Source organism: Sinocyclocheilus rhinocerous, unplaced genomic scaffold (assembly GCF_001515625.1).
Source record: "Sinocyclocheilus rhinocerous isolate Xijiao unplaced genomic scaffold, SAMN03320098_v1.1 scaffold1489, whole genome shotgun sequence".
NCBI classification, from domain to species: domain Eukaryota; kingdom Metazoa; phylum Chordata; class Actinopteri; order Cypriniformes; family Cyprinidae; genus Sinocyclocheilus; species Sinocyclocheilus rhinocerous.
In genome coordinates this window covers 148542-175272 of record NW_015634472.1, presented here as the reverse complement: position 1 = coordinate 175272, position 26731 = coordinate 148542, and the positions used below count along the sequence as shown (strand labels likewise).

At 38.0% G+C, this 26731-nt stretch overlaps 1 protein-coding gene and 1 long non-coding RNA gene across 2 annotated transcripts in view; one reads left to right on the top strand and one right to left on the bottom strand.

Annotated features, from left to right (window-relative positions):
- The window catches only part of LOC107745624 (nucleus accumbens-associated protein 2-like), a 61455-nt gene that overhangs the window by 4783 nt on the left and 29941 nt on the right, over positions 1 to 26731 (bottom strand). Inside the window, exons 2-5 of the mRNA XM_016559543.1 lie at positions 11111 to 11888; positions 4740 to 4916; positions 4185 to 4290; positions 2252 to 2349 (exon numbers count right to left, since the gene is read on the bottom strand). Coding sequence (XP_016415029.1) covers positions 2252 to 2349; positions 4185 to 4290; positions 4740 to 4916; positions 11111 to 11855 — 1126 coding nt within the window. The 5' untranslated portion in view covers positions 11856 to 11888. The remainder of the gene's footprint in view (positions 1 to 2251; positions 2350 to 4184; positions 4291 to 4739; positions 4917 to 11110; positions 11889 to 26731) is intronic.
- Positions 2725 to 16231, top strand: LOC107745625 (uncharacterized). The gene is made up of 3 exons (XR_001640615.1): positions 2725 to 2736; positions 8601 to 8606; positions 16154 to 16231. It is a non-coding gene; the product is annotated as an uncharacterized LOC107745625 (long non-coding RNA).

The window sequence follows — 26731 nt, the reverse complement described above, 5'->3', positions numbered from 1 at the left end:
AGCCACACCTACCTAAAACGGCTCGTTCTAACACGCCCCCACATACCTACGTCACTATTTGGGCGGCGTTATGCAACTCTTCCCAGATAGTGACGTAGGTATGTGGGGTGTGTTAGAACGAGCCGTTTTAGGTAGGCGTGGTTGACTCTTAACTTTTATAAAGAATATCTCTTTGGATTTGAGACTTTAGTCTTTGCAACTTTACAGATCTTCTTTATGCACCAAGAGCTTGTAACACTCCAAAGAGAAAGGAAAAATTGAAATCGCATCATATGACCCCTTTAATTGATAATGTTGAATTCAGACACTGCTTGATTATACTGCATACTGAAAATGTTTTTGCGAAGTTGCAAAAAAGAAGTTGCATATATTACCTAATTTGATGATGCAGAGTTCAATATCAACAAAACCTTTACATCATGTACAGTCTTTCCACAAAATAAGAAAAAAGATATTTCAAATTGTATATATACAGTCGTGGTCAGAATTATTGGCACCCTTGGTAAATATGATCAAAGAAAGCTGTGAAAATAAATCTGCACTGTTAATCCTTTTGATCTTTTATTTTAAAAAAATTCACAAATATCTAACCTTTCATTGAACTAAAACAATTGAAAATGGGGGAAAATGTCATTATGAAATAAATATTTTCTCAAATACACGTTGGACACAATTATTGGTACCCTTAGAAATTCTTATGAGTAAAATATCTGTGAAGTATATTCCCATTCATATTTACAATTTTGAGCATACCAGGGTGATTATGAACATGAAATTATCCAGCCATGGCTTCCTGTTTCACAGGAATATAAATAGGAGGGAAAACAAAGGCCAAATGCCCTTACTCATCCATCACAATGAGAAAAAACAAAGGTGCACACAGGGATAAAAAGTGCCCCATGTGTACAATGAAATATACTGCTGTATTTTTAATGTTGTGGGCCTATATTTCTGCTGGAGGTCCTGGACATCTTGTTTAGATACATGGCATCTTTGATTCTATCAAATACCAACAGATAAATCATCAAAAAGTGACTGACTCTGTTAGAAATCTTATAATGGGCCATGTTTGGATCTTCCAACCGTACAATAATCCAAAAACAAACCTTAAAAAACAACAACAAAAAAACAAAACCAAGCTTCTGCTATGGCCATTCCAGTTCCCTGACCTGCACCCTATAGAAAATGAGTGTGGTGAACTGAAGAGGAGGAGCACCATCATGGAGCTGGGAATCTGAAGGGTCTGGAGTGATTCTGGATGAAGGAATTGTCTCTGGTCTCTTGTCAGGTGCTCTCTAACCTCATCAGGCATTATAGGAGAAAACTCAGAGCTGTTATTATGCCAAATGGGAGGTTTCAAAAAGCATTGAATAAAAGGGTGCCGTTAATTGTGTCCAATGTGTATTAGAGAAAAACATTTATGTCATAATGATATTTCCCCCCATTTTAAATTCTTATTCTCCATTGAAAGGTTAGATTTATGTGATTTTTTAAAATAAAAGATCAAAATGATTAACAATGCAGATTTATTTTCACAGCCTTCTTTGATCATATTTACCAAGGGTGCCAATAATTCTGACCACGACTGTATATATATGTGTGTGTGTGTGTGTGTGTGTGTATATCTGCTTTAATGGCATATCAAAATAATGAAAGCAGTCAAATGTAAAAAGTTTTAACATTACTTTTTTGACATTAGTATTCATGTAACTTACAATATTCAAACGAGTAGGAAAATATGTTAAAATACTGCATTTAATGTCAAAGAAACTTACATAGATACAAATTTAGAAATAAAGAAGCTTTTTCACAAAATCTGTAATTTTCTGTGGCTGTTTAGATGCAGTAAAAGCAGAAAACATCTGCTCATGTTTTTATTTTCTTCTGTCACTTTCCATAATTCTGACCTTGAAATCAGGTTCAGGCATCAAATAATGTCATGCATGTGAAAATGGGCTGAGAGCATCAACAATCTGCTCAGATTCAGACAGGAATCATGTGTTTGTGGTGTTTTTTCTGCTGATTAAGGCAAAATACAAGACTTCTTCACCATACTAATGGTTGTCGAAAGCAAAGCATAATATTTTGTAAAAAAGCATGACATGCTTGAGCAAAACAGACCTTATTTTTGGAATCAGAACCCAAAATGATTTAAGAAACAAGTATTGGATTTCATTCAGCAGATACGATGCAGGGCGGTGTAATGAATGTTGATTTGAACATCACTGATGACACATAGAGCATAACGTACATTTGACAGCGTTCAGGACTCGACTGTCCAGTGGTTTTCGGCTGGGGTCACTGGTTGATGATCGGATCCCTGTCCCACAGCTGTTTGCTAGAGTGTTCCTGCAGATTCAAAAAGCAGCCAGCAGAAGGTGCAGTTGAGAGCAAAGCTATGAGACCAAAACACTCAATATCTCAATAACTGCACTGCACATAACTGTACGGGTGTAACGGTACACAAAATGATGGTTCCCTATGCAAATCATTTCTTAAATCATGGTTTGATACGCTTTTTGGTACAGCATGGGGAAAAGATACAACATAAAAGTGTTTCGTTTACTGAACAAACTATGAAATCTTTAAATAGTCATTAAATAAAAAAGTCTGTCGTTACTGCTGCAGCACATTCTTCATACTGTTTATGGTGCTAAAAGTGTAAGAGAATGCTTAACATTCAACTTGGATCACGTGTGCCTTCACATTACAGCTTTAATGTCACTGAATTTCTTTGTGCGACAGTCAATCACTGTTTGTGGATGCCATAGAAATAAATGAGAAGTGCCATAAACTTCGCAAAATTGTCTCTGGCTTCTAGTGCTGGGCGGTATGACCAAAAATTTATATAACGGTATTTTTCAAAATTATACCGGTTTCACGGTACATGACGGTATTTTTTTTTTTCATGCATGACCGGGTGTTAACCATATTTTCTACTGATTGAGAGAGGAAATACTGCAGTATATTGACTTAGAATGCCCTATTTTACTGTCATGATGAGTGAATATTGTCAAAAAATACCACACTAAATAGTGACTAAACACGACCCCTTTTAATACATGTTAACCAGGAGTCACTCTCATTTATAACCGCGGCATCGTCTGATAAAATCAACATGCATCTTACACTAAAGAGCGGCTATGCGGTTGTTTTGGCTATATTACTTTTTTGTCTCATGCAGCGCACTGCCTGCGTCTGAGTAACAAACTAAAAAAAAAGCAACAAACAAAAAACTGCATGTGATATTAACAGACGAACTACACTCATATTTATAATTCCAAACAATCAGTAAGCGACAGGTGCTAGGAAACACTGTTTTGTACTCATTTATTGACGAGCTGGCTGCGGTGCGGCCAACTGAATGCACTGCTTCTCTGCCGCTCACTGCACAGAACAGACACCGAGAGAGGTGACAGTTCTGCGGGAAAGTCAGACCTCGCGTTCGCGGGACAGCACTGGCGAAATCTTCCAACTGAACCATAGCTAAGGTTTATCCAAAAAAGTCGCTAGGTTTGTCAGTATGAATATTCTATGGAAAAAAAGCCGCTAAAAGGGTCTGAAAGTTGCAAAATCTAGTGCTAAAATCGCGCTCGTGTGTGTGTGTGAGACGCGGGAGCTGATGGCAGGGGCGGTGGATATTTGTGGCGGTCAATGTGGATATTGTGGATGAGTTCTTCTGTGTCATCACGTTCTATTAGTTCTACAGCTTCAGTTTCAGAACTTTCACGCTTAGTAACACATACAGCTGTGCGCTCACCACAGTGCAACAGTGAAAACAGACCCCTTCGACGCGTTCCGAACGTTGTTTAAGTGACATATACCGGTATTGCGGTATTTTAAAAATTCATATCATAACAAAAATAAACACCGGTATTCGGTATGAACCGGTATACCGCCCAGCACTACTGGCTTCTATTATAAAACAGCACTTTTTTCAGTGTGAACTCTAAAAATAGCTCAGTCCAAACATTAGCCAATAGGCTGTCGATTCATTAAACGATAAGCTGTTTTCCCACAAAAGCAGCGTATTTATTCAGCGTCGTGAAGCCTCTCCTCCATTGACATCCATTCATAAACCGGCCTTTGGTGTCCATCCCTGCGTACTGCAACATTACACAGTTTTGCTAATCTTGTAGGCTTGCCTTAAAGTGGCTCTGGATTAACAAAGTGATGACACACACCTGTCAAAGAAGGTGGCGAGGAGCCTGCGCAGCAGCACCTTGTGTTTGACACCAGCACACAGATGACAGTTCATCAGCTGACCTCTGGTCATGAACACACCTGTGCCTGAACAACACACAACACAGAGACATACGACAACAACCAACGGCACTGGAGAACATCAGCACAGGGCAATAGGTTTAAACTAATAACTATTAACTAATGATCTCACCATGTTTTCCTCCAGCTGATTATTCACAGTACATTAGGACAGTTGTTTTGTATTACAAGTTTTCTGAAATGTTATGTTTAAATATGCAAATTAGGCATGATCTAATTAAATAAGCATTCAGTGAATCTGAATGTTGGATAAAGCCAAATTCTTGTTCGATTTTGTTGACATCTCCAGAGGGGATTTTGGATTTCTCTTTTTATTACTACATAAATCAATTTACAATGTAAACACATCTGACTAAAGATACACATAATCTTTCAATTCCTAATCTGAATGTTCCTGTAATGCTTTTGTTATTCTCTGCTAACTTTGACAGGGCTGACTGAGTGATTTCACCAACCTGCCACCAGTTCCAGTTTCTCTCCGGGGTCTCCCTCCGTGTAGAGTTTGGGATGGCATCGGTAGCCGATCTGACTGATGAGACTAGCGGGCAGAGCCACCAGATCCCTGCGGATCAGCACACACGAGCGGTTCTCCAGCGACACTGGCATGACCGCCATCTCCGGCTTCTCTGCCACTGGAAGAAACGGAGTGACGAAAACATTCAGAACCTCTGATACGGCCTCAAATCACGACACGAAGTCATGCTGTGAAATCGATCCTTTGAGAACTCGACACTGTTTGAGTCCATCTAAACAGATGCTTCTAAAATCACTTTTAAAGAGTTAGTTCACCCAAAAATTCTGTCATTAATTACTCACCCTCGTGTTGTTCCAAACCCGTAAGACCTTCGTTCATCTTCGGAACACAAATTAAGATATTTTTGATGAAATCTGAGCGCCGCCACATGCTCACGTATATGGTACTGTCGTGAACGCGCGTCCACAAGTGACGCAGTAGAGACGAAAATGTGGAATAAAGTCGTTAGTACTTTTCTTGACCTTGAACGTGGTAGTTACCTCGCTGTCTATGGGAGGGTCAGAGAGCCCTCAGATTTCATCAAAAATATCTTAAATTGTGTTCTGAAGATGAACGAAGGTCTTACGGGTTTGGAACAACACGAGGGTGAGTAATTAATGACAGAATTTTCATTTTTGGGTGAACTAACCCTTTAAGAGTTTCAGGCCCTGTTCTGCACACTGTAGAAAATACTATATATACTCAATATAACCTGTTTACTTTAACTCATCAAAATCATTTAACCAAACCAAGGCGAGACACTACAGGCAAAAACTGATTTTCATGCATCAGTCAATTTTGAGATTTTGGGCGATTTGGCATTTCATAAAGTGTTGTTTCAAACTAGTGGAACGAACACATCTAAAATACACTTTTAAGTGTTTATTTTATTGCACTTTATCTACTTGCGACTATTGATTTCATTTCCAATCCATATCAATTCAAAAGTTTGTTTCTCCACTTCAGCAGCACTTACATACACCAAATATTTCTATATCTATATTCTGAAGGCTTTTACTGAGGGGTTTGTTCATATATCATTCACTCTGATTTAAAACTATTGTTTTTTCCCTAAAAACATGGTGAAAATTTATTTGTTTTCTGCCTGTTGACAGTATTTCCTGATTTTCTAGAAATTCAAAATCCTCTCTGGAAGAAACCTGCAATATGTCAACAATTTTCAACCTGGCTTTATCCAATGTTAAGATTTAAATTCTGGAAATGTATGCAAATTAGTCTGCATTTAATTAGATAATGCCAATAATTAGCATATTTACGCATAACATTTCAGAAAACCAATACAAAAATATCGGTAGCACTTTATTTTACAGTCCTGTTCCCCATGTACATACACTCTAAAAAATGCTGGGTTGTTTCAACCCAACTTTGGGTCAAATATGGACTAAACCAACTGTTGGGTTAAATTTTTACATAACATTTTTAACCTAAAAGTTGGGTTAGTCCATATTTGACCCAAAGTTGGGTTGAAACAACCCAGCATTTTTTAGAGTGTACTATGTACTTATTATAATAATTACAATAACTAGGTAATAACTGGGTACTAACCCTGAACCTACCCCATGTAGTTACCTTATATTACCAAAACTTTCTTATGTAGGTACACTGTAAGTACACGTACTGTAAAATAAAGTGCAACCAAAATATCAGTACATCAGTAATACTGATATCTATTATTTATTTATTTGTATTTATTTTCTTTACCCTATTCACCTGGTAGAGTCTTGCCTTAAGTTTTTGGAATTCAACGACACAAGATTTAAAAAAAATTAGCTGTATAACTTGTACAGCCTATTTGATACTTAAAAATGTAAGTTAAGTAGAATTAGGTAGACATTTTTACAGTGACTCTATTCAGGGGAAGTGCCTGCTCGTCACAACTCAATAAAGCTCTGCACTGGCACAACTAATAGAAAAGTTCTGCTTCCCATTTGTTCTTCAGTCCTTAAACTGACACTCGCTAATCACACACACACACACACACACACAAAAGATGTGCGAGCTCTCAAATAACCCACAATGTGACCCTCTGGAGCGGTGACTGATTACAGACTGAATGCATTTCACAATCTGTGACACCGGAGCGCCGGACGAGAGCTGCAGTGAGTGTCACCGCTGAGAGACACAAGCTCCTGTACGGCTGCTTCTACAGTCAGGACAGATCTGAATAGTTACCAAACACACGGGACAAATCAAGACACGAACTCTTCTCGTTCTAACCGATAACACACAGCAGACAATAGATCAACATGGAGGAATGTTCATAACAGGCAGCATTTCACTCTGAATTTGACCTTTCAGCTCACTTTCTTCAAACTCTGACTCGTTAACCTCAGGCTCTTTCTCATGAAATGCTCATGTGTGTCTCCATATACTACTGATGTAATAAACAGCAAACCCAACTTACATTAGCATAACAACTGCTACCACAGAAAGTTGGTGTTTTTCCATTGGAATATCATTAGACAGATGCAGCAAATTTGCATGGTTAATACAAAGAATTATACCTAAATTTAGCTTTAAATATGTTCTTTTTATCTCAAAAGTAGCCTGTACTTTCTGGGAGAAAAGTCCTGAATTTATGATTTGGTATTTCATAATTTCATATTTAAATGAGTGACATCATCATTTTTTTCTTGACCTCTTTTTTAGATTTATATTGGCTTCAAAGCTTAATAGCTCAACTTTGTTTTGGGAAAATATTTTTTTCTGAAAATTATTGATCTTGGTTGGCGCAAATTATGGAAGCTTATTTCCACCACAACATAAAAAAATTAAAAATAATACAAAGGTAATTGTGACTTTTTATCTCACAAATCTGAATTGAGAAACATAAATTGATATTTCTGAGAAGCGGTAATTTCCTTGCAATTTTGAGTTTTAATCTCACAATTAGTTTTTTTTTTTTTACACGGCATGGAGTAAAAAAAAAAAACGAATTGTGACTTTTTAATCACACAGCTCTTATTTTTCTCAGAATTGAGATATAAGATATTAACTCAGAATTGCGAGAAAAAAGTCAGAATTGTGAGATAAAAAAATTTATGTTTTTTTTCCCAATGGCGGAAACAAGGTTCCATACAAAGTATGAGAAAACTGTCTTTGAAGTAACATTTACTAATTCGGGCCACTATTAGTAATTTTTGCCCTGATCTTTTTTTTCCATTTGAAATGTATCAGGATTGGTAAATTTGAAAGTAAAATGGGTTATTATTAAATTTTAATTATGATATGTGATTTATTAGCACTAGGTCCTGACAACTATGCTTTAGAGTGAGTGCATTCTGAAGAAAGCCTGTATCTCCACACTGTAATAATACATCAGGTTATCTTCAGCACGTGTCTCTGATATCATGAACCGCCCAATGTTCACACTTCTGTTCTCGCACGTTTCTTTGCTGCCTGTTTTATGTCTCACAACAGCATTTTTGACAGCTCACTAACAATTCTGACAGTCGTTATAATGAATTGTAAGCTCAGGGATGAAACGGCCATTACAACTCACTGCAGCAGACATCCTGAAATATAATTAGGTGCATTAGTTTTACTTTTGGCTCTGGCTCATCTTAACGGACTGTCCTCTACTCTAGACAACTTCACACGCTGACCCAAAGTAATGAGCCTGTAACCTATTTAACAGCAGCGGAAGCAGCTTCTGGTTTAGTAGTGAATGATTTGAAATGATCCCAGTGTATATATAATATATCCTTTATTCCATTGCTAAAAGTAGAGTGGTGTGTTGCATGTAAATGGTTACTTATTACATTCACTACCATTCAAAAAGTTTGGGGTCAGTAAAATCAAGTTTTTGAAAGAAATTACAGTAATACATATTGATAATATATTGTAATGCTGAATATTATTACGGTTCAAAATAGCTGTTTTCTATGTGAATATACGTTAAAATGTAATTTATCGCTGTGATCAAAGCTGAATTTTCAGCATCATTACTCCAGTATTTAGTGTCATCTGATCCTTCAGAAATCATTCTAATATGCTGATTTGCCGATTATTATCAATGTTGAAAACAGTTGTGCTGCTGAATATAATGGGAAACCGTGATATATTTAAATTTTCAGGATTCTCTGATGAATAGAAAGTTCAAAAGAACAGCATTCTTTTGAAATTTGAAACCTTGTGTAACATAAATGTCTTTACTGTCACTTCTGATTGATTTAATGCATCCTTAATGAATGATATTAATTTCAAAATTAATTTTGAAAGTATTAATTTCCATTAAAAAAAATATACTGACCCCAAACTTTTGAACAGTACATAGAAGAAAACAGACAAAAATTATTTTACTATATATATTATCATATATACTATACTATACTGTACTATACTATACTCAAGGCTCGACAAAAAGGACTGCCCGATGGCCCGGGGCCAGCATGAAAGACGCTCGGGACAGCTGATGGATTTGATCGGGCCACTGCTGGGTCGTCATGAAAGTTTGTCATTTGCATGTGTTTTTATGCCTTGCCAATTTAAACATTCAAGCGATTTTTAATGCATACAAACGCAAGAAGACGTGCAAGACAACCACATTTTGTACTCACATGCTGTGTTCTGTGTGCACACAGACAACGCGCAAACACCAAATTGAGTTCTCTTTCACGTCTTGCTTTAATGGACATATAAACCTTGCCGATTTGAACATTCAAGAGATTCTAAAGCATTCAAGTGCAAAAAAACGTGAATAAAAACTCCATTCAGTGTGTTCTCAGGCAAGTATCCTCGAAAACAATTATGTCTTTAAGTGAACTTAAACAGTTGAGAAAGAAATCGGTGTGTATCATTATATTGGATCCAAGCATAGTTTCTTAAAGTGAATGCGCCTAATTTACCAACTGCTGTCAGTGTCCTTAATGTTAATCCCCACCACCCAAAAAGAAGTTTAATTTGTATCTATGTTCTGTTTATTTATTTGTGCTATTGCTTGTAATTTGTTCATATTTACTGTTCACTTGTCTTTAATAATGTCTGACCTTTATATTTGTTAGGCTAAAAGTTTTTACTATGGTATCGAAATTGGAATTGAGAATTGTAATATTTAAAGGGGTCATATGATGTTACTAAAAAGAACATTATTTTGTGTATTATATAATGAAATGTGTTTATGCGGTTTAAGGTTCAAAAAACACATTATTTTCCACATACTGTACATTATTGCCCCGCCTTTCTGAAACGCGTCGATTTTTACAAAGCTCATCGTTCTGAAAAGCGAGGTGTGCTCTGATTGGCCAGCTATCCAGTGCGTTGTGATTGGCCGAATACCTCAAGCGTGTGACGGAAATGTTACGGCCCTTACCATACGGTGATGCCGTGTCCCGGTGCGACGAGACAAAACCAATTGCGTTGCATCACGCCACGTAAACCAAAGTAGTTTCGCTTTCGCAACGAAACACACAGCGCCTTCACAACGTGGCGGCGGCATTGGCAGCAACAATAAAGTTACGCCTTCTTTCTTTGCGTGAACATTTGGGCAGTGTTATGCAAATCTTCCCACACAGTGACGTAGACATGTGGGGGAGTGTTTAAACGAGGCGTTTTAGGAGGGCGTGGACGAGTCTTAACTTTTAAGTAAAAAAAAAAGATAAAGAATATCTCTTTGCGTTTGAGACTTTAGTCTTTGCAACTTTAGGGATCTTATCGATTCACGAACAGCTTGTAACACTCCAAAGAGAAAGGAAAACTTGAAATCGCATCATATGACCCCTTTAACTGATATTTAAAATTTTGATGTCATATAAGCTTATTTATTGGAATACAAGATAACATGAGTCAAAAACAAAGATAACAACTATTTCATTTTTTGTGGCAGGGCCAGTGAAAATGTTGGCAGGGCAAATCAAAATTTGAACCACTGGCCCGACTGGGCCAGTATAAAAAAAATCCTTAGTGTTGAGCCCTGTATACTCCATATATTATATTACATATATATACTATACTATAAATATATCACATTAAAATAAATTCTTCTGAATATAAGACCAACACATATTCTGCCCAAAACATTATCAGACAGTGTACATTTTATCAGGATTACATATATACTACTGTAATTAAAACTCTAAGAATGGTGCAGGTTATCAAAAGGCAGAATTCATGAAACATTAAACTTTCCCACGTGTTGGCCAGTTTCATAACTGGCACGCTATCGTTTTCAAACCATTTGCCACATGTCGAGCAGTTCATCTCTAAACAAACATAACCTCATATGTTCAGCTATCATTAGCCTGTCATTCAAATCATCAGAAGTGAGTTGGTCAGAAGCAGAGGCTGCTGTACCTCCATAAGGGTTGGCCGAGCGGCCGCACATCTGGCTGTAGGTCTCGTCTGCGTCGAACGGCTCTTCCTCAAACTCCTCGTCTTCGTTCTGGTACGATGTGGGGCTGTCGGTGGTCGGGAGGCTGGACGTTCCAGGACTGGAACGCTCTCCGAGATACGCTGGCGCCCCAGACGGAAACGCGCCCCAAGAGAACAGCGGCACGCCCCGTCCAGAACGTGTCCCGTCGCCCCCGCCGGCTCGTTTCACCAGCGGCTCCTCCAGCTTGATCCTGCGGGCCGGCACCAGCGGGTGGGTGCTGGGACTCTGTGGGCCCGAGTTGGGCTCATCCATGGAGGCCGTGGCTGAGTCGCAGTGCGGCGAGTTGGCTTTGAACATGAGGTCCATGCCACGCTCCACGATGTGCTGGATCTGCAGGTACCCGGCGGTGTACATCACGACCAGCTGCTCGCTGGCGGCCATGGTCAGCTTCCCCGTGTAGCAGAAACTGAGGATCTGCTGGAAACAGGCCGGCGTGACGGAGGACGGCAGCTCGAACTGTGCTTTGCTGCTGCCGCTGAACAGGTCGCGGAAGTACAGGCTGCTGGCGGCCAGCACGGCGCGGTGGGCCTTGAACGCCTGGCCCTTCACCACGATGGAGACGTCGCAGTACTGGCCCTGCAGCCGCTGCTCATTCAGGGAGCCCAGCACCATGCTGCCGAAGTTAGGGATCTCCATGTGGAGCATCTGGGACATGGCGGCCCGCATTCACACCGTAGACAGAGCCAGAGAGATGGTCATCTGGACAGAGACGAGACACAATGAAAGTGAGAATCGGCCAAATTGAGAGAAAATGTCACATGCAGACAAAAGATAGAGAGCAGATAGAGAATGATATGCATGCATGAACTAGGGGTGTAACGGTTCACAAAATTCACGGTTCGGTTCAATACGACACAGTGGTGTCACGGTTAGGTACGTTTTCGATACGGGGAGGGGGGTAATTGCTTGGGTAATTGTCGCAATGTTGGAAATATTTCTGTTTTAAACCATGAAGGCGAGCCAATGGATATCACATAGGCCTAAGCAACGTGCAAACTTTGTGCAAGAGTTATGCCGGTGAACGTCTTGATCTCAGTCAATTCACTATGCAGAAAGTGAAAGTAAAAACGGAATGAAGGAGTAATGACGGAGCTTAATTTATTCCCTTAATATTTCTATTGTAGCCCGTTTATAATGAAAAAAAAAGAGAAGAAACGTATTTCGTGTTAAACAGGTTGTTTTTGAAAGTCGGTGCTTGAAATAGGCTAAAGCTTTTTATTTAATTGATTTTTATTGATGACTGCAGTGTTTATATTTTAATTACAGGCCTATAATTCATTCTATTTAGGCTAATAGACCTGTTTTAAAAGAACGCCACGGGGCAGACAGCACATTGCCATTTACGTCGTTTGGGCTGCCTTGTTGAGCGCAGTGGCACTGAGAACATTATATTTCACACACTTTAAGCTCTTTTATTTTCCAAATGTAATAGTCCAACTAATCGTTCGGTTTGTAATGCGTACCGAACCGAAAGCCTCGTACCGAACGGTTCAATACGAATACGTGTATCGTTACACCCCTAGCATGAACACATATGTCATGGAGTTATTATGACCAGGGTTAACTAAAACGTAAACCATAAAAAAAAAAAAAAAACATTTATTAATGAACATTTGATGGGCACCATTGACTTCCACAGTATTTTTTTTCCTACTATGGAAGCCAATGGTCTCCATCAACTGTTCGGATACTAACATTTTTCAAAATATCTTCTTTTGTGTTCAACAGAAGTAAGAAACTCATACAGGTTTGGAACAAGTAGAGAGTGAGTAAATGATAGAATTTTCATTCTGGAAGTGAACTACTCCTTTAATCATGGCTGCTGGAAGCGCATTCTTCAAGCATCAATTCATTTGAGTTATCAGCATCTTCCTCTAATATGTGACCCTGGAGCACAAAAGCAGTCTTAAGTCGTTGGCCAAATATTGTCCTATCCTAACAAACCCTACATCAATGGAAAGCTTATTTATTCAGCTTTGAGATGGTGTATAAATCTCCATTTCAAAAAAATGACCCTTATGACTGGTTTTGTGGTCCAGGGTCACATATGTTAAAGTGATTTTTGGATTTCTGCTTACTACATGATCTGTATGTAGGCTAGCCTATCTACAGGGCCTGAACTTTGGCGTGAGTTTGCAGGGGAAGTCATCAGCTTGTTGACTTCCTGATGAGTTTGAGTGCGATGTGAAAAAGCAGCTTATTCACCGAGACCGCCGCAGCCCCGCAAATAGACGTGCGTTTGTGTGTGTGTGTGCTCTGGTATATATGGTTTACATATTCTATTCAATTCAAAACGACAATTAAAGACAAAATTATGATGGCTTTAACATATGGTTTATATGAGGAAACAAATGTGTATAATGACATGGGTACTACAACGTAAACATGGTTCACTTCCTGTGTCCCCATAAACCAAAAGGCTTAAAAACCAAACTAAATGGTGTTTTGTGAAATAAAAAAATTTGCCAGTAGTTTTGGTGTAGGGCGATAGAACATACAGTTTGTACAGTATAAAAACCATATGGAGAGTCCCTGTAAACCACATATGCAAGAATGTGTGTGTGTGTTTTCTTTTGAAAATGTTTACCCAGAAATACTTCCCTATTTATTGCAATTTTTTCCTTACAAATTGTATTATCAGCATAACAATTTGAGTAAATGTAGCTGTATAAAAGCTAGGGGATGATGCCCTCTTTCTAGAACAATGTGCTTTTTACGTTTAAATTGCAACATAACTTATCATGTTTATGATTCTCATTTCTTTATCACAAAACGCTAAAACTGGCACCGTTTTGGCGAGAAATTGATTATTTTTAATCTCTCACATGGTGTGTGATGCTGAACTCTGGTATGAGTTTCTAATGGTTTTGTATTCTTTGAATTGTTCTAAACATTAATATTTTATGTGCAACAATATTATGCTCTGGCTCAGTGGCCTTACACCTGATTTTAAATCTATTTTTTCAAACATGATTTAAACGGTGACGAGTGTGCTGAGAATAACTTTTTCATCTTTTCATCACTTTTCATCATAATAATTTTTCAGTGTTGTTTTGATGTATTTTAAAAAGTTGGCAGTCAAAATTAAAACTGCTGGATGATAGGTATTCTTCATTCTTTCTGACAAACAACAAAAGATAACATGAATTACAGCATGTACAATTCTGCAGCTCACTACTCAATACTCATGAGTACTTTTAAATAAGCTACTCTTTTACTCTTACTCGAGTAGTTTTTTGGACAAGTACTTTTTATTCTACTCACACTACATTTTTTGGAATGTAATGGTACTTTTACGTATATTTTTTCAGTACTCTTTCCACCACTGCCCATTTGTCAGCAAGAAGTTTTTAATCATTTAAAATATAATCAAATTTAGTATGATCACTTTTTCTTTTATATATTTTACAGGGCAGAATAAGTGTGTTGTTTCATTTTTACATAAATATATCTGTTTTTGACATTTTACTTTAACAAAAGTTATTTGAAACATTAAAGTAGACATTCTACTGCATTTAATATGCTTTCTGTGTATATAAAACCACTTTTGTAAATTTTATTTCATGTGGACACCAAAATGGGATGCCTCGTATTTGAGCCATATTAAAAAAAAATACTAATAAAAATGACAAAAACAATAACTTTAATAAAACTTTAACTAAAATCAACATCAAAACAGGAACAATAAAAATAAAGACATAATATAATACAGACGGCAAGAGATAGCAGATGGAGAACAACTCGCACATCTGAACAGATCCAATATAAAGCTATCATGACCAGGGTGTTATTGTTAACTAAAACCATGAAATAAAATAAAATATTTAAAAAAGTATTTATTTCAGCTAGTTGCCAAAGCTAGATTTCTCATTTTCATTTACTTTAACTGGATGTACTAAAATAACTAAAACTGAAAGAAAAATTAATTAACAAAAAAGACAGCAAACTGGATGTCAAAATAACTGGATGTCAACGAACAATGTCAAAATAAACGTCCTACTAAATTGGCTTTGCTTTGAACATGGGATATCGGCATCAGCCAATGAAAACCCTAATCAGTGAAACAGCAGTAAAGAAGCTCGTAAATCAAACTCAAAAACAGCCAATGAACACATTTGAGCTCAGACCGTTTAACGTGATAAATACCAGGTACACACACACACACACACACACACAACACTCAAACTTGTATTTGTGGTTTACGGGGTTTTTATACTGTACAAACTGTATTTTCTATCCCCTTTCCCCTTTTATCTCCTATTTTCTTGTCCCTAATTCTACCCCTAAGCGTAACCCTCACACACTAAACTACTGGCATATTTCAAATGTGAAAAAAACACAGTTTAGTATGTTTTTTTAACGTTTGTTTTATGAGGACACAGGAAGTGTAAACCTCAAAAACAATGTTTACGTTGTAATACCCATGTCATTTATCGTGGATTATTTTGAAATTGAACAATAAATGTGAAACTGACAATGAAAAACCAGTCAAAGAGTTTGTCTTGCTTTTAATTTCTGCAGAAATTATCTAGTTTACAGACAAGAGTTTCACCTTCTGAGTGCAAAGGAGATAAGGAGAGGTTCCTGCTAACAGCATTTATACCCTAATGTATAAACTTTCTAAGATAACTGTATCCCCTCTGGTCTTCACCAATCATGTGCTCGCAAGTTACTGGAAAAACATCATGTCACCTGATAAGAAGGACATCTTCAACATTAGGGCTGCACGATTAATCGAACGCGATTAATCGTGATTGTCATGCACATTTTGTCAGTAAAGCCGGTTCTGTGATTAGTAGTAAATCTCCATCACCTGCTTTCAGGTGGAGCAGCATTTACTACACAGAGCCGTAGTTCTCTGACAAGCTATGCAAAATCACGTTCATAATCGCAGACGATATAATCGTAGGATTATGAAATCGACGAAATCGTTTGCGATAAATCTTCTGTTTATTCAGCTGCAGCGATATTTGGATTTTCAGTGCGAGAGTGCCCTCTGGCCTTCGGATGGAGATTTACTACTGATCACAGAACTGTGCTTCACTGAAAGATACGCGTGACAATCGCAGCTTCTGCCTAATCACGATTTATTGCCTTTGCGATTTAATTTCGATTAATCGTGCGGCCCTATTCAACATGTTCAGACTTTGCCACATATGTTCTTGTACCATGTATGTTCTTGTACGAGCTTACACAAGTAGTCACGTATATGCACACATCTGTTCAATGTCATAGCTTACATAAGGCCCATTACCTAACCCTACTGATTTCATAACATAGGCCTATATGTAAAAGGTTAATACAGTATATAGAATGTATCAATCTGATTTCATCATTCAGAGCCTTCAGGAGACAAAGCTTTCATGAGCATCCGCCTCTCATCAGGACTCAACAAGTGCAGCATGAGTGTATGTGTGATGAAAGTAATCAATGCTGCGTCTATAACGTCACACACACAGAGACCAGCTACAGTAACATAGAGAGAGAGAGAGAGACGGTGAGGGAGGGGTGAGAGACACATCAAAGTCGTTTGAGAACAGAAGCAGCAAAGAAAAGCAACTGCAGCACAACACTATTACACACACACACACACACACACACGCACACACACTGCACTGATTTCACTGTAGGCAAATCACACTGTCCTGAAAAGTCCATGAGGATGGTTTTTGTGTTGTTTGCTGGGTGATTTATGAGCTTGCATTGTCATTATAAGAGCATCACAATATGAATATGAATCAGCTGCAATAACTCACATCCGCATCCTACTGATAAAACAGTGTTCCATCTACCAATGTTACTATAGTTTACTAAAATTAAAACCATAAACAACATTTGTTACTTCAGATGAATTAGTCTTATTGGAGAATTAAAGAATTGGTCCTTAATATATAGCGTGACCAAAACAATACAGACACAACAAAATTACTAAAATTGTAACTAAAAATAAATAAAAACGAATTACAAGTATTTCAAAAAGTATAATAGTATCTTAATGATATTAAAATAACACTGTCTACCCACTTTACCAATCAGCCTTCATAGTGCAAAACAAAGCCAGTCAAAAATATCCAAATATCACAACAGATTCTTAATATTGTGTGCACTTTTGTGTCTCACGTCCATTTATCTGACACTGTTAAAGCGCAGTGGTTTTGTTCTGCAGGTATTTGTCTTTGGAACAGATACTGAAAAGTGCCATCTGCTTTGGTGAAAGGAGAAAAATCTCTCTGTCTGAGCCGCAGGAAGTTATCATTCCAGGCTGGCAGACACATGAACTCAAGACAAACATAAAAACACAAGGACATCCAACACTGACAAGCTCTACGTCTGCAGTCTGAATGAATTTAATATTTCTGCTGAGTTTGAGGTGACATCAACTTTCTCACCCAGCTTCAGTTTTTTTTTTAAAGCATATGAGGGATTTTGCATTGCAACATTGTTTTCACGGCAATTACTTTACAATATATAAAAAATATAATTAGTATAATTATGGGCTTCATTTTCTGTATGCAAAAGTTAGTTTTTGTTATTCCACTCAAACTGCATGTGCTTTCGTGAGATTGCTCACTGAACGTCGATTAATACTACGTGACCAGATGCAGTCAAAGATGACATTTCATGCCAGAGAATGCAAATCGAAACACAGAAAAACTACAGGCGCTTCTCACCAGAGGATGACATAGAAAGCACAAGTCAGTCTTGCTTCAAACATTTGCATTGATTTCCACAGATGTGAGCTACACTACAAAAGCAAACGGAAAACAAAAAATCCCGAAACACAATTTAGCAGATAATTTTATTAATTAATTTATTAATTAATCCAAAGCGACTTACAGTGCATTCAGGCTATATATGTTTTACCAGTATGTGTGCTCCCTGGGAATCGAACCCACAACCTTTTGCACTGCTAACGCAATGCTCTACCACTGAGCCACAGGAGCACTACAGATGCTGTTTATCCGAAGTGACATGAAGAAGACGGAGTGCTGGGATTTTCTATTAGTCGCTGACTGGGTCACTATCACTATTGGGTGTTTCAAGCATCTTTTAAATGCTTTTCTAACAAATTATATTATCCGCATTACAATTTGAGTAAAAAGTTGAACTGAGGTCACATTTGGATAATTAAAGGGGTCATATGATGCTTTTTTAAAGATCATTATTTTGTGTATTTGGTGTAATTAGCTGGCCCAGTGTGTTGTGATTGGCTAAACCGCCTCTAGTGCGCGTCTACACGTCCCGCCCCTCACCTCGGCGGCATGTGTTCCGGTTGTATTGTAAACAAAGGCGTCGCTTCAGAAATCATTCTAATATGCTGATTTGCTGCTTAGTTATTATCAATTATTATTGTTGTTCAATTATTAATAATGGTTCCTATTAAAATCAGTGTTGAAAACAGTTTTTGCTGCTTAATATTTTTTGTGGAAACTGTTATAATTTATTTTTCAAGATTCTTTGATGAATAGAAAGTTCAAAAGAACAGCATTTTTTTTTTTAAATAGAAATCTGTTGTGATGTTATAAATGTTTGCTTATGTTAGCTTTTAATAGTTTGTTTTATCCTGATTAAAGCTTTAATACAGTACGGCAACTGCACGCGCGTCCATGTATAACGCTTCTCATAGCTATGTGAAAATAAGTGTATAATTGTAACAGTTCATTGTTGGAGCTGAGCTGAATGAGAGAGAGAGACAGATGCAGAGCAGGGCGATGCGAGGAACAGTATTAAGAACCGCTGCTTTAGAACTTTGATTTTGAATCTTGTGAATCCATTAGAATCGTTAGAAGACAGAATCGCGATTCATATATGAATAGATTTTTACGTGCACCTCTAGTTTTCTCTTCCTCTTCTCTAAAGCAGCGCAGCATGGCCTCGCCCCCTTTGCTGCCTTTTCCCGAGGGCGGGGTTTATCTGGGTTTGTGATGTCACGAACCCGGGAAGTAACTCGTTGTAGTCCCTACCAGCCATTTTTTGTAGGCATTAAACTGCCAGAATTTTAAAAGACGACATCTCCGTTTCCATTGAACTTTCAGCTTCGTAACTTTGCAGATATTGTTTATGCTCAAACAGCAACATTACACACTAACTAACGTTAAAAAAGTGAAATCGCAATGAACCACTCCTTTAATGCAGTGATGCAAAGCTGAATTTTCAGCATCATTACTCCAGTCTTCAGTGTCACATGATCCTTCAGAAATCATTCTAATATGCTGATTTGCTGCTTAGTTATTATCAATTATTATTTTCATTCAATTATTAATAATGGTTCCTATTAAAATCAGTGTTGAAAACAGTTTTTGCTGCTTAATATTTTTTGTGGAAACTGTTATAATTTATTTTTCAAGATTCTTTGATGAATAGAAAGTTCAAAAGAACAGCATTTTTTTTTTTAAATAGAAATCTGTTGTGATGTTATAAATGTTTTACTGACACTTGTGATCAATTGAATGTCTTCACTGAATAAAAGTATTAATGTCTTTAGTCTGAATGATAGTGTATTGTGGTTCCCACAAAAACATTTGTCAGCACAACTGTTTTCAACATTGATAATAATCAGAAATGTTTCTTGAGTAGCAAATCAGCATATTAGAATGATTTCTGAAGGATCATGTGACACTGAAGACTGGAGTAATGATGCCGAACATTTACAGCAATAAATTACATTTTACATTCACATAGAAAACAGCTATTTTTTATTAAATTGTAATAATATTTCACTATTTTTGGTCAAATAAATGCAGCCTTGGTGAGCATAAAATATTAACAGAGAAAAACATGAATAAATCTTAATTATCCCAAAATTTTCAACGGTAGTGTACATTACAGTTTGTTTTGAATTTAAATGAACACTTATATTACACAATATATGCATTAAAAAACACAGAAAATTATTCAAAATGGCCAAATATTGTTCTACCACTAATTTCCAGGCAGCTTGTCTCTTCTGTGTGTAAATGAACTACACTAGAAATGAAGATTTCCCTGTACCCTGTGATTGTGACGAAGCTCTACATCAGAAGTTCTGAGATATATGACAGACAGCCATCACACATGTCCACGTGAGCCATGAAGCACTGCTGTCACACGTGAGCGGCGGATGCAGCATGTGAGGATGGGCGTTCACATCACGCTGCCAGCTAATGCACAGCGCTGCAATGCAGTGCCACACACGCATGTACGTGAAGGAATAGTGTCAAGTCAGGCCTGAGCGCGCACACTAAATATAGACTTTGCACATCTTTGATAAGGAACGTACAGACGTGAACTCCATAAACCTGAGGCGATCCTCATTGATTTATCAGCACGTGTCCGTCTGCGAGTCAGAACTGGGCCACAAAGCACTGCTGCAGGCATAAAACTCCTCAGACTCAGAGGAAAAGGAGTTCTGTCAGAATAAAACATTTTGTAAAGCGTTAAAGAACCTGCAGAGCGCAAGTCAGTCCAGCAGAAACACGTTTAGATCTATATCTGCTCGTACTCGCCAACCCTCTTCATGTGAACTATCTGCTTTATAAATATTCAAGCACTGCAGTCGCTCTAAAGTCGAGCATGTCTAAGTGCACAGACACAACACATTCAGTCCACGTTGAGACACAGCGCTCCCTGGCAACAGGCCTGCCAATCAGAAGCGTCTGAGGAACGTACAGAGCCCAAAACTACAATCTCGGCAGTCCTTCAAATTCCAGCACACTGCATATATGATTGCATTTGGCCATTAAGTTTTTCCTCAGTTCATGCTTCATCTGGGAACCGAACCCATGACCCTGGTAATGCCAGGAACACAAACTCACAGTGACTGGAGATCTGTGGTCGAGTTAAGCGTCCAGCGTGTTTCTTAATATAGAGGGAGCGGCGCTGGGGTGAGATGGGGTGATGGACACAGAAATATCATGATGGCACGTCCTCTAATGCCACCGGCGTATGACATCCGATCCCTTACGTGTCACCCTGTTAAATTTCATGGATGAAGGTAACTGTATCAAACGGCCCTTATTTTGAGCTGCGGTACTGTTTCCTAAATATTACGAGATGCTGGGGCTCACATTCTCAGTTATGTTTCATTGAGTGATCAACAAGCAGTTTTAGGTCAGAGGAGACACATGTAAAACTATGCATGGTTCATCAAAATAAAATGGATATTTGTAATATGACTTAGTGTGATATCAAATCGCAAAGGCTGTGATTTAATTAATCAAAAATACGCACTGCATGTTTCAGAGTGAAGCACGGCACTGTTTTCTACACATGAGTAGCTCATCATCCAGTGTTTTCAACACCTCACAGTAAATGATCCACACAAACTCTTAAAGCTTGAGTCGCTTTAACATGAATTTGGAAACCAAACATGCAGCAACCATCTTCATAAAATTGTAATGAGAAGCACTTATCAGCAAAAGAGGAGTTTAGGGACGCCCTGCAGTTTTCCATCAAAATACAAGCTTGATTGTCTAATATTGGAAAATTAAGAAAATGAAAATGTTATTTTACAGATATAAAATATAATAATAATTATTATAATTTTTCTGAAATCTCACTTGAATTATTTATTTTTATTTTACAGTGAAATATTACAGTATTAGTTTTTATATAAATGTATTATTATATATTTTTAATCTTGATTAAATATCTTAAAAACAAATATTTTTTCCCCAAATCATGCAACTCTACGTGAAACTCCTTTTTCTAACAGTAATGTGAGAATCAGGAGAATCCACTGAATCTCACTGCTGACTATGAGAAACAGCGGAGATCTCATGTGTGGTCTTGTGTCTGTGTGAAGGTAAAGGCTCGTTCAGCCACAGCAGAATCTCAGCAAGGCCTTTGGGTGAGTCAGTGTTACAATTCAGAGACAGTAATATTGTAATGTAACTAATTACTTTCAATGATACTTTTCAACTCTTAATGATATTCAAGATGTATTTTATTCACTATTGACTGTCACGTGAAGTATGACTCTGTGTTAAATATTTCATATCTGAATGTACAGTTCTTTCACAATACAATGGACACAATTTTCACAATGGACAGTATTTCACAACTTTGACTTGTGAGCGAGCATAGCCGTACCCACCACTGAGGTCCCCGTGGTCCAGACCTCGTTCCCCCCGAGGTGTAGTGATAATGAAAGTTATGAAATAACTGCCCAATAATAACTTTACTTTGGAGCTGCAACAATATTGTACAATGCCAAGATAACCAACCCTCTTATCTGAGCCATTCATTGGTCTAACAGCACTCGTCAGTGTCAAAACGACTGAGATGGCCAATCAAATCAAAGAAGGCGGGGAATTACCATTACTGTTTACAAAGACAGAATTTCAGTTTTAACCACTTCAGTTTTAACAGCCAAAAGTGAGATGTACAATGTAAGTAGCTAAATATTTAATATTTGACAAGTGTGTTATGATAGAAATGACATACAGTAATAACGACCTACAGTAATATCAAGGAATGCAAACCGAGCTCAGAAAATGACTCGTTTTGGAATGTGCCACTTTATGACGTAATAGTGCAGCGAAAGGCCGTATCGGCAGGAGAAGATCAACGCCTACTTCTACATCACTACCTGTTTAGCCCCGCCCACTGATACACGCTTGTAGAAGTAGTAGAGGAAATACTAGAGAGATGCAAACACAGGATTACTAAATCAACATAACCATACAGATGACATTACAAGATTACAAGACACTGTGTAGTGCAAGTTAAGAAAAATAGTCTTTGAATTGCGATCCTTGTGATCCTAACATATTTAGATCGGACACGAGCGCTGTTGCGAATCAATTTCTCTTTCAGGTCAGAAGCGGCGCGAATGCTTGTATTTCAGAAATAGAACTGGACATCAGTTTACTGTCGGGGATTTGTTGTGTCAATCCGTGCCGCATCCAGTTTAGACAGAATCGCCGATTATAATGGGTTCTGTTGTCTATAGTCGCGTTGCGCCGCTTGCGTCCGGTGTAAACATCTCCAGATCGCGTCAGTGAAACACTGTTTGTTTGTTTGCTTTACTTTGCTACGGATTCATTTTTAAACAAGAAAGTATGATGCAGGCTTTTCAGAGAGACTGAAAGTAAAAGATGATGCAGTGCTTAGTCTGACTATTTTGGATCCAGCAGTAATGACGCAACACATAAGTGTAAGTAAACGTCCTTTTACAACTATTGCATTGTATACTGAGTATTTGCGCGTTTTTAACCCGAATGACCCATGTTGTTTTCAGAGTACATCACAGCAGTGTCCATCTGTTATTTTAATAAGAGAAACTGTTAGCCAATCATTGGTAGGGTTGGGTATCGTTTGGGTTTTTTCGATACCGGTGCCAAATCGATACTTTTAAAACGGTTCCGGTGCCTAAACGGTGCCTGAACCGATACTTATTAAAAAAAATGAATAAATAAAAATTCCCCCAAAAATGATGAATTGGCCATTAGCACTATAAACACATGATGTCGGTTTCATTCATACTGGACGCCAGAGGGCGCCCTCGCACAGAAAATCCACATATCCAGTCATAGAAGTAGCCAAACTCAGGAAATCCCTTATGGACAAAGACATCCTATTATAGCTGTAAGTTAACTGAGTAAACAGAACATATAAAGATGCTCTCATTTCCCGAGTTGTGCTTTTAAGTCGGAATGTGAAAACAACATGGACACTCTCGTTATTACAAAGATGTGTTGGATTTGTATTATTAGAGCTTTCCCACTAGAGTTCACGTGCATTTTCTCAGTCGGGAAATTATTTTTCACGTGCGGTGCCGGTGAAGATGCTTCTTACATCCGTTTCGGAGAACCAGAGGACAAATATTTAAATCGATCGCTCAGGCATGCCACCGAAATGAGGTGCCGAAATCTGCGTTCTGATTCGGTTCTAGTACATACCGGTTACATAGGTACTGGTGCCATATTGGTACCGGGTTTCGGTACCCAACCCTAATAATTGGGCGTGATTTGCAAAAAGACGATAATCAACGAGAAAAGACAGAGACAAAGGGAGAACTATAGGGTTTAAATACATGGAGCAAACAAAGGAACTGATGAGTTAATTAAGGAGGCAACAGGTGAACAGGATAACTAATCAGACAATATGTATATATATATATACAGTGGGTACGGAAAGTATTCAGACCCCCTTAAATTTTTCACTCTTTGTTATATTGCAGCCATTTGCTAAAATCATTTAAGTAAATTTTTTTTCCTCATTAATGTACACACAGCACCCCATATTGACAGAAAAACACAGAATTGTTGACATCTTTGCAGATTTATTAAAAAAGAAAAACTGAAAAATGCTCAGTATTTAGTAGAAGCACCCATTTGATCTAATACAGCCATGAGTCTTTTTGATGCAACAAGTTTTTCACACCTGGATTTGGCGATCCTCTGCCATTCCTCCTTGCAGATCCTCTCCAGTTCTATCAGGTTGGATGGTAAACGTTGGTGGACAGCCATTTTTAGGTCTCTCCAGAGATGCTCAATTGGGTTTAAGTCAGGGCTCTGGCCGGGCCATTCAAGAACAGTCACAGAGTCGTTGTGAAGCCACTCCTTCGTTATTTTAGCTGTGTGCTTAGGGTCATTGTCTTCTTGGAAGGTAAACCTTCGGCCCAGTCCGAGGTCCTGAGCACTCTGGAGAAGGTTTTCGCCCAGGATATCCCTGTACTATTTATTTGAATTAGCGAGAGAGAGAGAGAGAGAGAGAGGGATTAAAGTTGCGTGTGTGAACCTGCGTCTGCGCGCCTCTCTCTACAAGCAATGAGGCTTAGTTACTTCAAAAACAGCAATTTTATCCCCTCATTGCAGAGAAATATAAAGTTGCGAGTCAGTAGCCTGTCGAAGCTATTTTACTAATAAAAGTTTCCGTGCTGTGTTATCGTTGTGGTGTGCACTAATGTGTGTGCGTGGGTCTATGAAAGCAGCGTAGCCTACTGCATATAGTTTTAGTTTCGCTATAAACCCGAACCCGAAGCTATTCATTAAACATTAACCCGAACTCGAAGGGTCCCGAAATACTTTCGGGTTAATGTTTAATTAATGTTAATGCAGACCTCTACTAACCGTTAGTCGACCAGAAGAGGCTTGGTCGACCTAAATTTTATTAGTCTCTTAGTCGCAGGAAAAAAAAATTAAAATAAAAATCCACATTGGCGAAGTCACACAGATCGTTAAGGGCTGGTCTGTAGTAGCTACATCGGGCAGGACATCCAAACGCCCGCCAATATCATTCATCGATCTCAAATATGGCTTATTATCTGAAATATGTAAGTATTAGCAACTTTACATGGCCGCTCAATCTAATGTTAATCTAGAGAAATTTGCGCTATTGAAGTGTCTGTGCGGTGTGCGCTCTGCATGACAGATAGACACTTGCTCTTAAAATACTCCATCATTTTTGGTCGCACAGATAAGAGTAATCAATCTTTCGAATCTGTAAAGACTCCCCAGGCAGGCAGCACAATCGGGCCAATTGCAGCTGAGTGTCGGCTCACTCGGCTGTGTTCTGGCAGCGGCTCACCGAAAGTGAGCCAGCTCTGGCCCAGTAATGGTTGCCAGATTTGGCTAGGTTTTGGATGTGCGGATCTGGCCCGAGTTGCACTGAGAAACGGCACATTTAGCCACATTCGGCCCGATTACGGACCATAAGTGCTGGTCTGATTTTGGCTGAGATATGGGCATGCATATCGGGACCAGTTTAGGTTGAGTGATGGGGGTGGGTCTCCGTTTACAATGTGGTAAACGGTATGTAGCAGTGACACTTAAACTTAAACATAATATCTTTTTCCTGCCCTTGTTATGTTATTTTTTAGTGTATTTTTTATTTTAATTCCTATTAATATTTTTCCCTTTTATCCAACATTCTCTTTTTTCTTTAAGTACATTTGGAAATTAATTATTTAATTATTATAATGAAACAAGCTTAAAGTGGTTAAGGGCACTTTAACATTATTTTTGCTATATGAGTTTCAAGACATGTGCACTAGCTTTGACATCTAATGACAAAACCTGACGGGCTTTTTGTGCTGCTAATTGCCAGAAGACCAGAATAACTTAATACACTTGTGAGTAAACATTTGATAATCTAACATATAACATAATATTTTAATAAACCATTCTACACATATAATATCAAAGTAATGTTTATTTATAATGAAGCTATACTTGTGACTTTGCTGACATAGTGCTAGAGTTGAGTAGTTACCATTCATGTTATCAGTCTGAGATTGTCTGAATAATCATACATGTCATCTGTTCCCCTTTTTGTCTCTCTTTCTGTCAATCTGTCCTGTGGGAAGGAGCACATATGGATGTTATGGGGTAGTAGGTGGGGATGCCATGAAAAGAAATGGTGTAAGGGCCAAACCCTTAATCTTTTTAAAGGTGACATATTTAGTTGACATGCATAAGTACATGTAGACTTAACAAGGACACTGTAAAATATGTATTTTATTTTAGTTGGAAGTAGATGCCATTTTAAGGATTTTAAGGTAACAATTTCATTTTGTGGAAAAACAAATTATTCAAAGCTCTGGTTTTATATCAAAACTG